This window comes from Dipodomys spectabilis, unplaced genomic scaffold (assembly GCF_019054845.1).
Source record: "Dipodomys spectabilis isolate Male_0828 unplaced genomic scaffold, ASM1905484v1 ptg000365l, whole genome shotgun sequence".
NCBI classification, from domain to species: Eukaryota; Metazoa; Chordata; class Mammalia; order Rodentia; family Heteromyidae; genus Dipodomys; species Dipodomys spectabilis.
Genome location: NW_024871042.1, coordinates 14999102 through 15013223, shown reverse-complemented (window position 1 = coordinate 15013223; position 14122 = coordinate 14999102). Strand labels below are relative to the sequence as shown.

Here is a 14122-nt window from a genome sequence, read left to right as displayed (position 1 = left end):
CCTTCCCTATTTTTCTCAAATCTCTTGCTGTTAATAACAAAATTAAGCAAATCTAATATTGATTACAGGCTGTCAACAAGCTATACTCCCTAAAAAAGTTTGTCATGGCAAACACACAAAAATACTTCCAAAGTATTCAATCATTATGCTAGTGTAGGCTTTCTTCCTTCCTTCCTTCCTTTCTTTCTTTCTTTTTGTTGTTGGTCATGGGGCTTGAACTCTGGGCCTGGGTACTGTTCCTCAACTCTTCAGCTCAAGGCAAGTGCTCTACCACTTGAGTCACAGCACACTTGTGGTTTTCTGGTGGTTTAGTGGAGATAAGAGTCTCACGGACTTTCCTGCCTGGGCTGGCTTTGAACCGCAATCCTCAGATCTCAGCCTCCTGAGTAGCTAGGATTACAGGCAGGAGCCACCAGCACCTGGCTAATAATCACTTTCGAACTTCTGATGGCTTGTGATCATCACTTCTTTATCAGGACATCAAAGAAAGGTCATGGGTTAAAAGATTTTTTTAAGTGAATTATCATCAGCCAAGGAGTTGAATCACAGCACTAAAAAAATATATCGCTGTGTTGGTCTCTATATCTGAAGCAATAAGAGTTAAAAGCTTGAACCAAAACAGCTAAGTCTGATCTACTGACAAAAATAAACTAGCCACTCTTAATATAGCAGAATGGATGCAGGCTTTGTTCATAGTAAATCCAGGCTTAAATATTAGCTGGCTTGAAAGAAACCTGGGAAGACAGGACAACTCTAAGCCTATTGCCCTACTTTTAAATGTGCCTCAAGCAATTTTTATTTTTCCAAGTTCTCAACTATAGAATTATGTCAGTTTTGTATGCTTTCATTGTCAAAACAAACAAAAAATGAGCACAGAATATAATAATGACTGCAGTAGAATAGAATCCATCATGCTAGAAATATGAATTGTTAATGATACTTTGAAATGGGAAGCTATGCTTAGGGAAGGCTAGGAATCTCACTATTTTGAAAATTGGTAAATGGGGGAAATATAAAACATTTATCCTGCCTTATAGGTGAAAACTGCTTCCTTAGGGAAATCAAATAGGAATGAAGAAAGGATTTTCTTTGTAGTAGAATGCCTGTCAATCAAGAAAAGAAGAAATGAGAGAATGAATTATAGCATCACTTAATGGATTGACTGGTATGGACAATGATCATTGATGTCAGTAAAATCCATGAAGTAAGTCAGGCACTGGTGGTTCACATTTCTAACTTTAGTTATTCAGGAGGCTGAGATCTGAAGGTCAAGATCCAAAGTCAACCTGAGCAGAAAAAAATCTATGACAGTCTTTATCTCCAATTAACCAGCAAAAAGCTGGAAGTGGAGCTGGAAGTGGCTCAAGTGGTAGTGCACAGCTTCCAGGCTTTGAGTTCAAGCTCAGTACTGGCTCTAAAAAACAACCACAAAGTTAATTTTAAAAAGTCTATGATGTGAGAGGCTGCAATGAGGTGAAAGTTAATGAATGGACCAACAATAACAGTGACAAATATCATCACAAAGACCTAAAGTGGATGGAGGAAAAATGTATCCTTCCTAGTAGAACATCCAACTTGAAGTTCTGGAGTCTAGGGATTTGATTTCCACATCCCAGACAATAGAACAGAGGCTGGGTAGGACAGAGACAGAGTCTAGATCCTTCCTACTACCTATAAATTGCAAATGTGGAAACCTCAATGGACCAATGAAGCTGGTTTGACAAATGCTTTGAGGGAGAAAGTAGGAGGAAAGCTATGGGTTAGAAAAGGTTCAATGTACCTAGCAACCAAATGTCATGAAGGAACTTTGTTTGAAGACTTACTTAAATAAGCCAACTATTTATTTAAAGGACATGGAAGAAATTTTAATATAGACTGAATATTTAATGCTAATTAAGAGGGCTTAGTTTTCAAATATAATGATAGTATTATGTCTTATTAAAAACAAATATGGAGCCAGGCACTGGTGGCTCACATCTGTAATCCTAGCTACTCAGGAGTCTGAGATCTGAGGACTGCGGTTCAAAGCCAGCCTGGGCAGGAAAGTCCGTGAGACTCTTATCTCCAATAAACCACCAGAAAACCGAAAGTGGCACTGTGGCTCAAGTGGTAGAGTGCTCGCCTTGAGCTGAAGAGCTGAGGGACAAAGCTCAGGCCCAGAGTTCAAGCCCCATGTCTGACCAAAAAACAAAACAAAAAAATTTATGGACCAATTGATACAAGGTTTGGGATTTGCTTCATGGCCATCCAGTGACGGCAGGAGGGGCTGGGGTGTAGGTGAAACAGGAAGTCACTTGATTACTGAAAATGATGGATGGGTGTGTGAAGGCTCATCATATTAGCTTTGTTTGTGTTTGAAATTTTCTGTAATGAAAAGTTTAAAATTCAAAAATAAATGAAAAACATATAGGTGGGGTGGGAAAAAGAATAAGAGAGGACTGGAAGCAGAAATAAAGGAGTAGAAGGGGATAAGGGAGGAAGAAGGAAGGCACTAAGAGTAGGAAAGAGAGAAGGAAGCAGGCAGGAGTAATACAGATCATTCAACAAAGAGCACTCAGCACTATTCACCAGCAAGCATTAATGATGTGAGAGTTCTTTCTTTTATAGGCACTTCTGTGGAAAAAGATGAAACTCAATCAATGCCTATGGTTCATAGCAAAACAAACTCCTCCCAAGCATTTGGCTTTCACTCTGAAGTCAAATAAATATGATAATCTAAACAATCAGACAAGTATCAAGTCTACATAGCATTACACTATTAAAAATTTTTTAAAGAAAAATATAGATTTAATAATATACATTCACAATAGAGCCAACCATGATGACTCATGCCTTTAATCCCAGGTAGTTTGGGAGATAAAGATGGATCATGATCTGAAGCCAACTGTGCAAAAATTGAGTGGGATTCTATCTCAAGAAAGCAATGCAGGCATTGTCTTGCATGCTTGTAATACCAACTACTTAGGAAGCAGAAGTAGGAGAATCCAGCTCCAAGGCAAGCCCAGGAAAAAGCATGACAACTTGTCTGAAAAACAAACTAAAATCAAAGGCGCTAGGGACGTAGCTCAAGTAACAAAGAACTGGACTAATATAATTAAGGTTCATGCTTCCATTTCCAGAACTACAAAAGAGAGAAACAGAAAAAGACAGAGAGAAACAGAGACAGAGACAAAAAGAAAGAAAATACGTCACAATGATAGGAGATTTTTAATGTATAGACTCCAGAAGAAATACAACAATCTATCATGACTCAGAATGAGGTGCCTTTCATGATTTTTTTTCAAAAAGATTCAAAGACTATAATATTATTACTTACCACAAAACCAAACAGAAACCAAGCAAAAAGAGTCCTTGCTTCTTAGCAAGTGAATTTCTATGAGAATGGGCACTGGCTGACCTTTCAGTTTAAGAACTGAACTTTTTCCTTTCTGCGGGTGCAACTGAGTATTGTTACCTATCAGGAAGTTCTAGGGAACTATCTATCTGCAGCTCTGAGAGCGGAGGAGGAAGGTGAAGATAGGAGAAGCAGAGCGGTAGTGTACCCCATCTAGAGTCTGCGGGTCTCAGAAGCAAAAGTGGCTAGCGCAAAATAATGAACCACTTTTTCAAAACAGGTGAAGGGCCAGCCTTACTGGATTATAGCAGGTAAACAGGGATCATGCCTTGGCTTCTCAGCTTTCATTGGTTCTAGAAACTAATGAAGACAAGACATTCTGCCACTCACTGACTAGACCCAGGACCAATCAATATAGGTGGCAGTAACAGAGAGGACTAAGGGTTAGAAGCAGATGGGAGGATGGATTGATCAAGAAATCAAAACTTTTAGGTGTCAATGACTCATGCCTATAATCCCGGCTACTTAGAAGGCTGAGATCTGAGACTCATGGTTCGAAGCCAGCCCAGGCAGAAAATTTTTGAGACTTATATCTCCAGTTAACAAGAAAAAAAAAAAGCTATAAGTGGAGCTTTACTTCAGTGGAAGATTACCAGCTATGAGAAAAAAAAAAGCCAAGGAATAGTGTGCCCAGGCCCTGCATCAAGCCCCTCCACCCCCACAGACACACAAAGAAAAAAAACGAAAAATAAATCATTCAACTCTAGAACTGTCCTGAAGGCAGCCAGACACACATATTTAGACTCCATAGAGAAGAGTTTTTCAGAAGAATATGAGAACAGTCTAGGTTCATCTTTAGGACTTGCTCTAGCCAAGAGTGCTGAATATGATTATGCCAGTATTTTACTTTATTTTTTAACCATCTCTGATCATCTGAGACTGAGAACATCCAAGAACAGAACCTAGAGAGTCAATACGTGGAAATAAAAGATCTGTAAACGTATTTCCCTGTTTTCAACCCCAACGCACTTTCTCCTCTCTTCACACAGAACATTGGCTTTTGATGGATTGCATTCTCTTCCTTTAATTCACTCATATTCTCTCTCTCTCTCTCTCTCTCTCTCTCTCTCTCTCTCTCTCTCTCTCTCTCTCTCTCTCTCCTTGCTCTTTCTTGTTCTCTTGTTCTCACCCTTCTCACCTCTTTCCTGGCTTTCCAGATTTGCTTCTCCAGCTCTTCAGGTATCATTTTACCTCTAAGGAATACAGATTTAAGACTTTCAGTTACATTCAGGATTTCCACAGGCAAAAGAGTACTGTTTTTTAAACAGTCTGAATTCTCCCTCCCCCCACCAGGCTTCCAGATCCTGTCCCAGTTACCTTCCATCTGTTTCCACAAAGCACACGTTCTGCGTACCAATCCCAAGGAAGGAAGCTGCCTTCTTCATGGAGTAATGACACTGAATTGAAGGGGGAGGGGGAGGGAGACAGTTGAATGCAGGGCACAGAAAATGCATCACTGATCATCTAAATGGTATGTGCCCTTGTAGCTCAATACATCTTTGGAATATGACTAAATAATACAGTGACTGAGAACTTTGATCCTGGGTCAGAGAATCAGGATTGATGGGATATTGGATGAATGACACACTCTCAAGGCCTGGGTTGCTCATCAGTAATTGTCAGCATCTGTTGCCACCAGCTCACCATGGAATGAACAGGTTAACCTATATGAAAGACTTAACGTATGGAACAAACTTGGTCACTGGAAGCTGTTGTTTTGCAAAACATTTGAGAAAAGCTTCTTTCAGTACTTTTAATAAGTAAGGCTGAACATTAATGGGAACTTAGAATCTAGTCCACTGCTGACTCAGAATCCCCTAGGGAGACAGCAAGACTTGGACTGGAAGATTGCAATCACAGACTGAAGAAGAGTTTAATTATTTCCAAGAGCAAACAATGGGTTCTAAATGCTGATAAGATACAGGACTAATCTTATTTAACGCTGCATGCAAAGCTGAAATTAAATATATAGGAAAGTGGCTAAAGCCACAAGAACGAAAGTAATATTAACTTATAAACAGTTGCATTTGTCAGCCATCGCATTATGAATGGGGCTAATAGAAGTTTCTAGAATTATTGGTTTGGCCTCTTTCACTGGCAAAAAGCAGTCCAGACTTCAGATTGTTGCCCTCCCCCACACCATCATGTGGAACTCATAAAATAATTAGCATTCAAACATTGGAGATGCCATTCTTTATATATTAGTGAGGACAGGTGGTCAATTAATTCTTTGTCATGCCAGAAAAATGAAGGTGCTAAAGGATATTATTGTACCCAAAAAAACCTTTGTAATTTAATTTTGTAGGTATGAATACATTAGAAGAGTACTCATGCCTTCATACTTGACTTGATATATTCCCTCCAATGTGGTAATTTTCTTCATTCTTTTGTCAAGGGAGTTTTATTGGAAACTTTTTTTTAACTCTGTAAAAATAGGATGCAGAAGTAATACCATCACAGAAAAAAGAATGAAGCCATCTTAAATAATTAATTTCCAGATATCAAATAGAACCCATCCAAACTGCCTGCAAGATGCATCTATTTCATTTATGTCACAAGAACATATGCACGTTGAGGAGTAATAATGTACACAAAAAAGTGTAATTAATTCTCTACTTGCTACATCAGCCTACTCTGTCTAGCTGGAGGTAACAGACCTGACACAGCTAAGATGATAGAGTTAAGGTAAATTACTTCTCACTAGAGATTTGCACTGTGCCAATCAAACAGTTATTGATTTCTTCATGATAAATACTACCTGCTTCTCACTGCCCTCTGACTAGAAGGGAAATCACAGCTCTCTCTCCCTAAGCAGCAGCAAAATGCTTCCAACCAATAGATATGCTAAATAAAAACCTTATAACCAGAGAAGGAATAACTTCTGTGAAACTGTTTAAGTACCTCATGGAAAAGTACAGCCCAATGTCATTCTCAAATGGATAGAGACTGATAAAAAGTCTACAGTACTGAAGCTTAAACATCTGAGAGCATCTGAGAAGGAAAAGGACCCTGGAAGGGGATGAAAGAAAAATGGGCGATGCTTCAGCATGCTGAGTAGTTTCAAGGAAAGGAGAAAACCTAGAAGGCTGCAATTCAGAAGGAGCAACTGCATTTAGAAACAAATGGTGTTTGTTCCCAACACTGGCAAAAGATAAGTAAGTCTGTGTAAGGCCCAACCTCAGATCTACAGAAAGCTCCATAATTTCAGCAGGTGTTCATCTCTATAAGGATAAAACATCAAGCGCTCTCACAAAGGGCAACACTGAGCTGAAGTTTTACTTCCTGGTAACCGAAAGGATGTTTTGTCTATGACTTTGACTTTCTCCTCAAGAGGGTCCTGTGCCCTGGACATTGCATTCCATCTTTTGCTGACTGTTTTCATGTTGAACTTCACGAACAGATACAGCAGAGCTACCAAATGTCACAATAGAAATATCCAGAGGATTTCTCCAAGAATGCATAACTGTTTCCATTCCTGAAGAGTCCAGAACTAGAATCTGGATAAGACAACCTTCACCCTCATGCTCTGCAAGAGGTCCTATGGCACACATCAGCCTGTTAGGAAGGCCTGAGCTACCTTCCTAAGGTGCAAGGAATGATGAGATACAACCCAAAGATAGGCACTCTAGAACTCCAGGCCCTGGGGAAATAAAAATGATTCCCATAGGTCAGTAAGAGTTGCTTTTAGATCCTCACCTTGTGGTTGCAAAGGCCACTGTTTTATTCTGATGCTAAAGATAATTTGAATCTTAGGTTTGATGGACACCCCTAAGATTTCTACATGCCCAAGAAATGCATGCCATAGTGCTGACCAAGTCATCAATTATTACTTTTCTCCAAAAGTTTCCTTCTTTTTCCTAGTCACACCTTTAGTATGAGGGCATATATTATACATTTGATGGTACAAACTAGAGTTTGGGTGGTCTGGAGAAGCAAAAAGCCAAAAGATCCACCTGTTCAAGTTGTCAAGAACATAAGCTGTGCATAGACCAAACACTTCAAAGAAACTAATGGAAAGAGTAGCAGAAAGACTATCATAAAAGATAAGGTAAGACTATTTCTTTGATTATATATATATCACATATATATAATCAAAGAAATATATATATATATATAATCAAAGAAATATACCCAGGTCGTGGGTGCCATCACTTAGCTTTTTCTGCTCAAGGCTGACATTCAACTGCTTGAGCCATAGCTCCACTGGATCTTTGGTGGTTAACTGGGGATAAGAGTCTAATGGATTTTCCTGCCCTGACTGGCTTTGAACCTCTATCAGCCTCATGAGTAGCTAGAGTTACAGATTTGTGCCACCAGTGCCCAGTTGATACTTTCTTTAGCTAAGTAATGGATAAATTATTGATAAACACACAGTAATAAAGTATCTTCAAAGAGCTGGAAATGATTGAGTTACAAAGTGGGGTCTAGATGAATGGTGTAGACATATAGACTTGAGATTACAGCATGTTCCCAAGGTAGATTTTTTCCCCCCATGGAATTTCCATTCCATTTCTGGATTTTTTGGCTTCAACTTGAAGTGGCCTATTAGCACAGGATATATGAAGCCTTCTTTTGAAACTGGAAAAAGAGTCACTTAGTTCTGATCTCACAATCACATGAAAATTCAGTCTCCTCACTGCCCTATTCACCATCACTCCTGTGCCACAAATCAAGAATCTCGTGTGTTTCCAGTCTCCATGAAAGCATACCTCAGCGCCATGTGGAAGACAAAGTCACCATAAGCAACTCCTGCACCAGCCATTGCTTAGCCATACTCTGTATTGGCAAGGCTAACCTATCTAGTTGTCTTGGAGACTTGTAAGCATGAATTCAAAGTTAAATTTCTAAGCTACTGAGTTTGAGGATAAGGTATTAAATACAAAGGTTAACAGATATAGGTTTTTATCTATCTATCTATTTATCTATCTATCTATCTATCTATCTATCTATCTATCTATCTATCTATCTAAGGAAACTGAGATATAGAGACTATCAGCTTATCAAAGGTTACTGAGGTAGTTAGAAGATAAACTTGATCTGGGAAGCCTAGCTCCATGTCAGTGCTTTTAGCTATACTTGACCTTGAATTTATTGCAGGTAAAATAAGAGATAGGAGCTCCTCTGTGTGTGTGTCTGTATGTGTGTGTGTGTGAGAGTGTGTGTCTGTGTGTGTCTATGTGTGTGTGTGTGTGTGTGTGTGGTTGATTGTTACTCAGTATTTCCTCATGCTAGCCAATCAAAGTGAATTTACAAGGAACTGAGAGGAAAACATCTCAGATCAGTAGTGATGATTTGAGTTCTAATAAACACTCAAAGGAAAAAAAAACATACTTTCAAGTGAAATGTTCTCTCCTTAAAATGTTACAAACTATGCATTTTAAGTAAAGTAGAAATTGGAGTTTAGGGGTGTCGCTTCCAACCTCATCAGGATCTCTCCCGGAATGCAAATCTAGATTATATTCAGGCATATTAATCACATGTGGATAGGTGAAAGTCACAGCAAGACTGATCAAATAAACAAGCTTTTTAAAATAATGCATTCTCAGCTAAAGCAATGTATCTGTCAACAAGAAGACTATTTTACCTCTGCAGATGTGAAAAGCATGAATCTTGGCAACCCAGACAGCCCCTTCTCTTTAACATCAGGACAATATTTGTATCTAGCTAAATTCATTGCATACATATTGGACACTGAACCTCCTGCAAAAACAAAATTAAAATGTCATAGTTATTACATGAAGATTTAGCACTCAAAGCACCAAATGCAATGCAAAACATGAATGGTCAGAACTCTTCTAGCCACTTTGAAATTCATCTAAATACAACCCTTCATTACTCTTAATGTTCCTCTTACCCATTCCTTAATCTCTAATTCTAGAACTTTTCCATCTTAGCAAAGATGGAAATTTCTGCTCTATTCACTCATTTCAGTTTTTTTCTGAACAAAAAATTTTAATCTAAGAGCTCCAGATTTAGTAGCCAATGATCCAGAGTTAAGTCTTTTTTTTCATCTGTTGTCTACACAATAAAATTGAAACAATACTACCTGTTTATCGTTGGGTCTACAAAAAGGATTATAAGATAAATGTGATTTGCGAACCTTCTCAAATAAAACTGATTGCAAATATTGAAGGATTTATCCTTGTCTTTCCAAATTCTCAATAGCAGAAAACTTCATTTATATTAGATTTAAATCTGAGATTATAGATATGTAAGTACTAAATTGTAGACATCTCATTCATTAAGTATGCATGCCACTGAATTAGCATTATGCAAATTATGATCATTTTAGAGAAAGTGCCAGCTACAGGCTTACCACGTAGCACTTTTAATGTCTAACTCTGTATACTGTGTAAGTCTGCAAGGAGTTTTCCCTCATAGGAATACATTTTTAGATGCTCAGAGTGGATGCAGGATAGAAGTAACTGTTTGTACTCACCTGGGTTAAATATTCCATCGCCTTCTTTCCAGCCAATAAATTCAATCATTTTCTTCAAAACTGCTTCTTCCACTAACAGAAACACTGGGGACACCTCATACGTATAACTAGACAGATATAAAAAACACTTCACTTCTATGACTGCAGTCCAAACATCCCTTCGGTGTCCCAAGAAATATATTTCAACCAGTGGACGCAGAGGTGTAGGTAGTCCTTGGAAATTTATCCATTGGAATAAATGGATATGGAATAAATGGATTACTTCCCTCAGTGACTGTCCTAGTCATAATTAGATGACTACTCTAACGGTTCGAGGCCTTAGGGATATGCAAGTCACTTCCAGTTTAGAAGACATCTTTAATTCTATGGGAGAGAAAAATGCAGGGCATTGGGATTCTGTGTATCAGACATGGACAGTGGGCATTCCAGTCTGCACATGCTCTGACTACTGTACTGGGTGCTGATGCCAAAGAGTAGTTGTTGTCTTGGTAACCAGGTTAATATTAGGTTACTACTCTGAATACACTAACAATGTTAAAGCCTAGCCTACATGGAGGCCACCTGTTCTGAATTCGACCTTCCTCTGCTGTACTACTTGTTCCATACAGATGGACATATTCTATGAGGCATCTCGTATCCTGTGATGCTTTTATTACCAATCTCTGTCCCAGCCCGCTGTCACTGAAGGACTTACTGGCACCAGAGAACTATGTTAGCTCTGTTAAGATGGGCTCAGCTTCAGGAAAATGCCTTTCCCAAGGCTAAAGTCTTTTCTGTACCTTTGACCCTGGATGATGGGTCATTGCAAAGATGTCTGAGGGCCAGCAGTGATAGGCACTAGACCTGGACATACAAACCATCCTCTTCCATGTCCCTCATATGGACCCCAAGAGTAACCCTTAATAAGCAGCCTGTCTACTGAAGTCTACCTCAAATACCTTCCCAGGGACACCAAACTGTTGAATCCGGTTCTCTTGGATATCTTAAAGTCACTGCCAACTCAAACACCTGTCATTGCAAATAAACTTCTTGACACTGTCTCAGCCCCTGGGCCCCCTCATCTAGTGCTTCCTGTGTCAGTGAAAGTCCACAGACACAGCAATGAACTTCTGGAACCTAAACAGTATCTCAGAAACCACACACCTATCCTCATTTCCAAGGCCCAACATATATCTAGATTTTTTTTCATGTTTTATCTTCTAAACTCACATTTTTCCTATTCTTTCTCACTTCCATCTAAGTGAAAACTACCTGACTAAGGAAACAATATCCTAGTGGGTCCCCTCCAGTGTACTTGCCATAATTTTCAGAACAAATTAATAACAAATGTATTAACAAATTTCATCAAATGACTAGAAATCTCCAGCGGCTTCTCAATGTACCTGGAATAACTGAGGTCCCTGAGCCCTGAACGCCTGGCTTTTCTCCATCTCTCCTCCACTCCACTCCACTAGTCAGTTAGCGGACCTTTCAGTTCATGGAGGAGGCCTGCTGCCTCCCACTATAGGACATTGGGGTATGCAGTTACCATTACGTAGAACTCATTTCTCTTCTTTTTCAGCTCATACTTGTCAGTTTTTTAAGAGACAATGTTCCTGAACTCCCAACTAGGAAATCTGTTCTTATTTATAGTATAGGGCACCTCTCCATTGCATAAGAGTGAGAATTTCACATTAATTTTTATATGAATACCATGTGCCTCGATTGTCTCTTTCTTTCACTAGATTCTGTGCTTCACAAGGGAGAGTCAAGATCTATTTAAGTCTCTAATGTTTAGTAATGGCACACCTTTGCCTCCAGGAATGAATGGAAAACAGCTTAAATCATTTTCTTATTTCTTAAATGGAGATGGCGATGCTGCTGAACCAGTTCATGAAAACAGCCTCCACCAAACAGCTCCTCAACTACTGCTTGGTGGCCTAAGACTGCCCATTATTAATGGTAAAAGAGCACAAAAGAAAACATAGATGAACATTTGAGAAACAAAATGTCATCTGCTTAGAAAGAAAGCATCTCTAACCCATATTCCCAGTGAAATTCCAGTTACACATCACTTACATACTGGGGTTCAGTGCTTCCGTCATGAATCGAGCCACCAAGGAATAATAATCAAGGCCAGCATACAACTGGTTAAAAAATCTTGGGTGATCTATAAATTTAAAATAAGATATTCAGCTTCCAAGTATTAAACACCAAAATGACTAATAATCCAACTAAAATGGACAAATGAACAGCTTTCAAAAGAAAAAGTAGAAATAGCTAATGAATACATTTAAAAAAATAACAGTTAAGTGCCAGTGGCTCACTGGCTACTCAGGAGGCTGAGATCTGAGGATCACAGTTCAAAGCCAGCCAGGGCAGGAAAGTCCGTGAGACTCTTATCTCCATTAAACCACTAGAAAACCAGAAGTGGCACTGTGGCTAAAGCAGTGGAGTGCTCGCCTTGAGCTGAAGAGCGCAGGGACAGTGCTCAAGCCCAGAGTTCAAGCCCCATGACCGAGAACAACAACAAAAAAAAGACACAGATTCCATCTCACCCCAGTCAGAATGGCCATCATCAAGAAAACAAACAACAACAAATGCTAGTGAGAATATGGAGGGAAAAAAATCCCTCATACATAGATGATTGTAGTGTAAATTACTGTAGCCACTATGGAAATCAGTATAGTTTTCTATGAGAAAGCTAAAAGTAGAATTTCTATATGATACTGCTATGCCAATCCTGGGCATATCTGAAAGAAAATAAGTCAGCTTATAATCAAGATACCTACACACCCATGTTATAGCAGCACTATTTACAATTGTCAGATATGGGGTCTATCCAACAACGGATAGTGGATAAAGACCTGTGATATATAAACACAATTCAGCCATGAAGAAGAATGAAATTCTGTCATTTGCAGGAAAGTAGCAAATGGAACTAAAAATCCTTATGTCAAGTAAAACAAGGCAGATTGAGAAAGACAAATATCATATGTTGTCTCTCCTATGGAAAAGTTAGTTTTTAGAAATTTAATTTTTAGAAATGAATGCCAACTTGAGGGGATGTGTGGGGTTGGGATAGATGGGGAGCAGAATGCTGGAAGGGGTGACACTGACTAACAGGCATTATACGTATAAATCACCATGTTGAATTGCAATCCCTTCATACAACTATTAAAAGATAATTTTAAAGTACAAAAATAAATAAATGACCAGAATGATAAGCAGGTTCTGTTTGGAGGTGGATACCAGCAGGAGGAGAAAGAGTGAAAGGAAAGAGTGAAGGAGGGTGAATGGGTTGAAGTCCTTTATACACAGGCATGAAAACAAAGTAATAAAAACTAACAATGTTCTTTTCAGAGGAGGGAGTGAGGACCCGGGAGAATAATAGAAAGGGTATATTTGATTAGGGTGTATTGTATGTATGTAGGGAAATAGCACAATGGAACCTCTTTCTACAACTAATATATACGATTAAAATGTAAAAAGAAAACACACACAAGGCACTAAGTTTTCACCTGTATAGTAATCACAAACAAAACAACCTGTCATCTGGGTACCAGTGGCTCATACTTGTAATCCCAGCTCCTCAGGAGCTAAGTTTGAAGCTAGCCTGGGCAGGAAAGTACCTGAGATTCTTTATCTCCAAATAACCAGCAAAAAGGCTGAAGTGGAGTTGTCGTTCATATGGCAGAGCATCATCCTTGAGTATAAAAGCTAAGCCAGGAAGCAAGGCCCTGAGTTCAAGCCCTAGTACTGTCACAAGACAAACTTGTTGATATGACAATAACATAAATGAAGCTGTTATCCAGGAGAGAGTATCCGTAGTGTGATTCTACTCATGACATTCAAACTCAGAAAAGCCACACGTGGAGCTCCAGGGGAAGATTGCGGATGCCCTAGGGAAGGCGCTGTGGTGGACAGAGGCTGAGGGACTTTTGAGGGCTAGAAATAAGTGAAGATGGTCTGTGTGATGATTTGTGGAATGACACACATGCAGTTCACTGAGCTAAGTGCTTCAGATTTATACATTTTATTGACTATAAGTAACACCTCAATTTTTAAAAATATTCAAAACATGATTACATAGGAGAGAAACAAAACTCCTTCATGAAGCACAATGCTTCTAAGTAAAACATGCATGCTTTCTTTTGAGCTTTGCTGTATCCTGTTTGTCTTTCTTGCTGCACCCACTCTTTTTTGTGTGTGTGCTGGTACTAGGGTTTGAACACAGGGGGTGGGTGCTTTCTCTTAGCTTTTTCACTCAAGTCTGGCACTCTACTACTTGAGCCACAGCTCCATGTGTA

At 39.1% G+C, this 14122-nt stretch overlaps 1 protein-coding gene across 1 annotated transcript in view; it reads right to left on the bottom strand.

Annotated features, from left to right (window-relative positions):
* The window catches only part of Gadl1 (glutamate decarboxylase like 1), a 222900-nt gene that overhangs the window by 156591 nt on the left and 52187 nt on the right, over positions 1-14122 (bottom strand). The window contains exons 4-8 of the mRNA XM_042666508.1: positions 11892-11982; positions 9834-9940; positions 8979-9094; positions 4712-4791; positions 4533-4587 (exon numbers count right to left, since the gene is read on the bottom strand). Of these exons, the coding sequence (XP_042522442.1) occupies positions 4533-4587; positions 4712-4791; positions 8979-9094; positions 9834-9940; positions 11892-11982 (449 nt within the window). The remainder of the gene's footprint in view (positions 1-4532; positions 4588-4711; positions 4792-8978; positions 9095-9833; positions 9941-11891; positions 11983-14122) is intronic.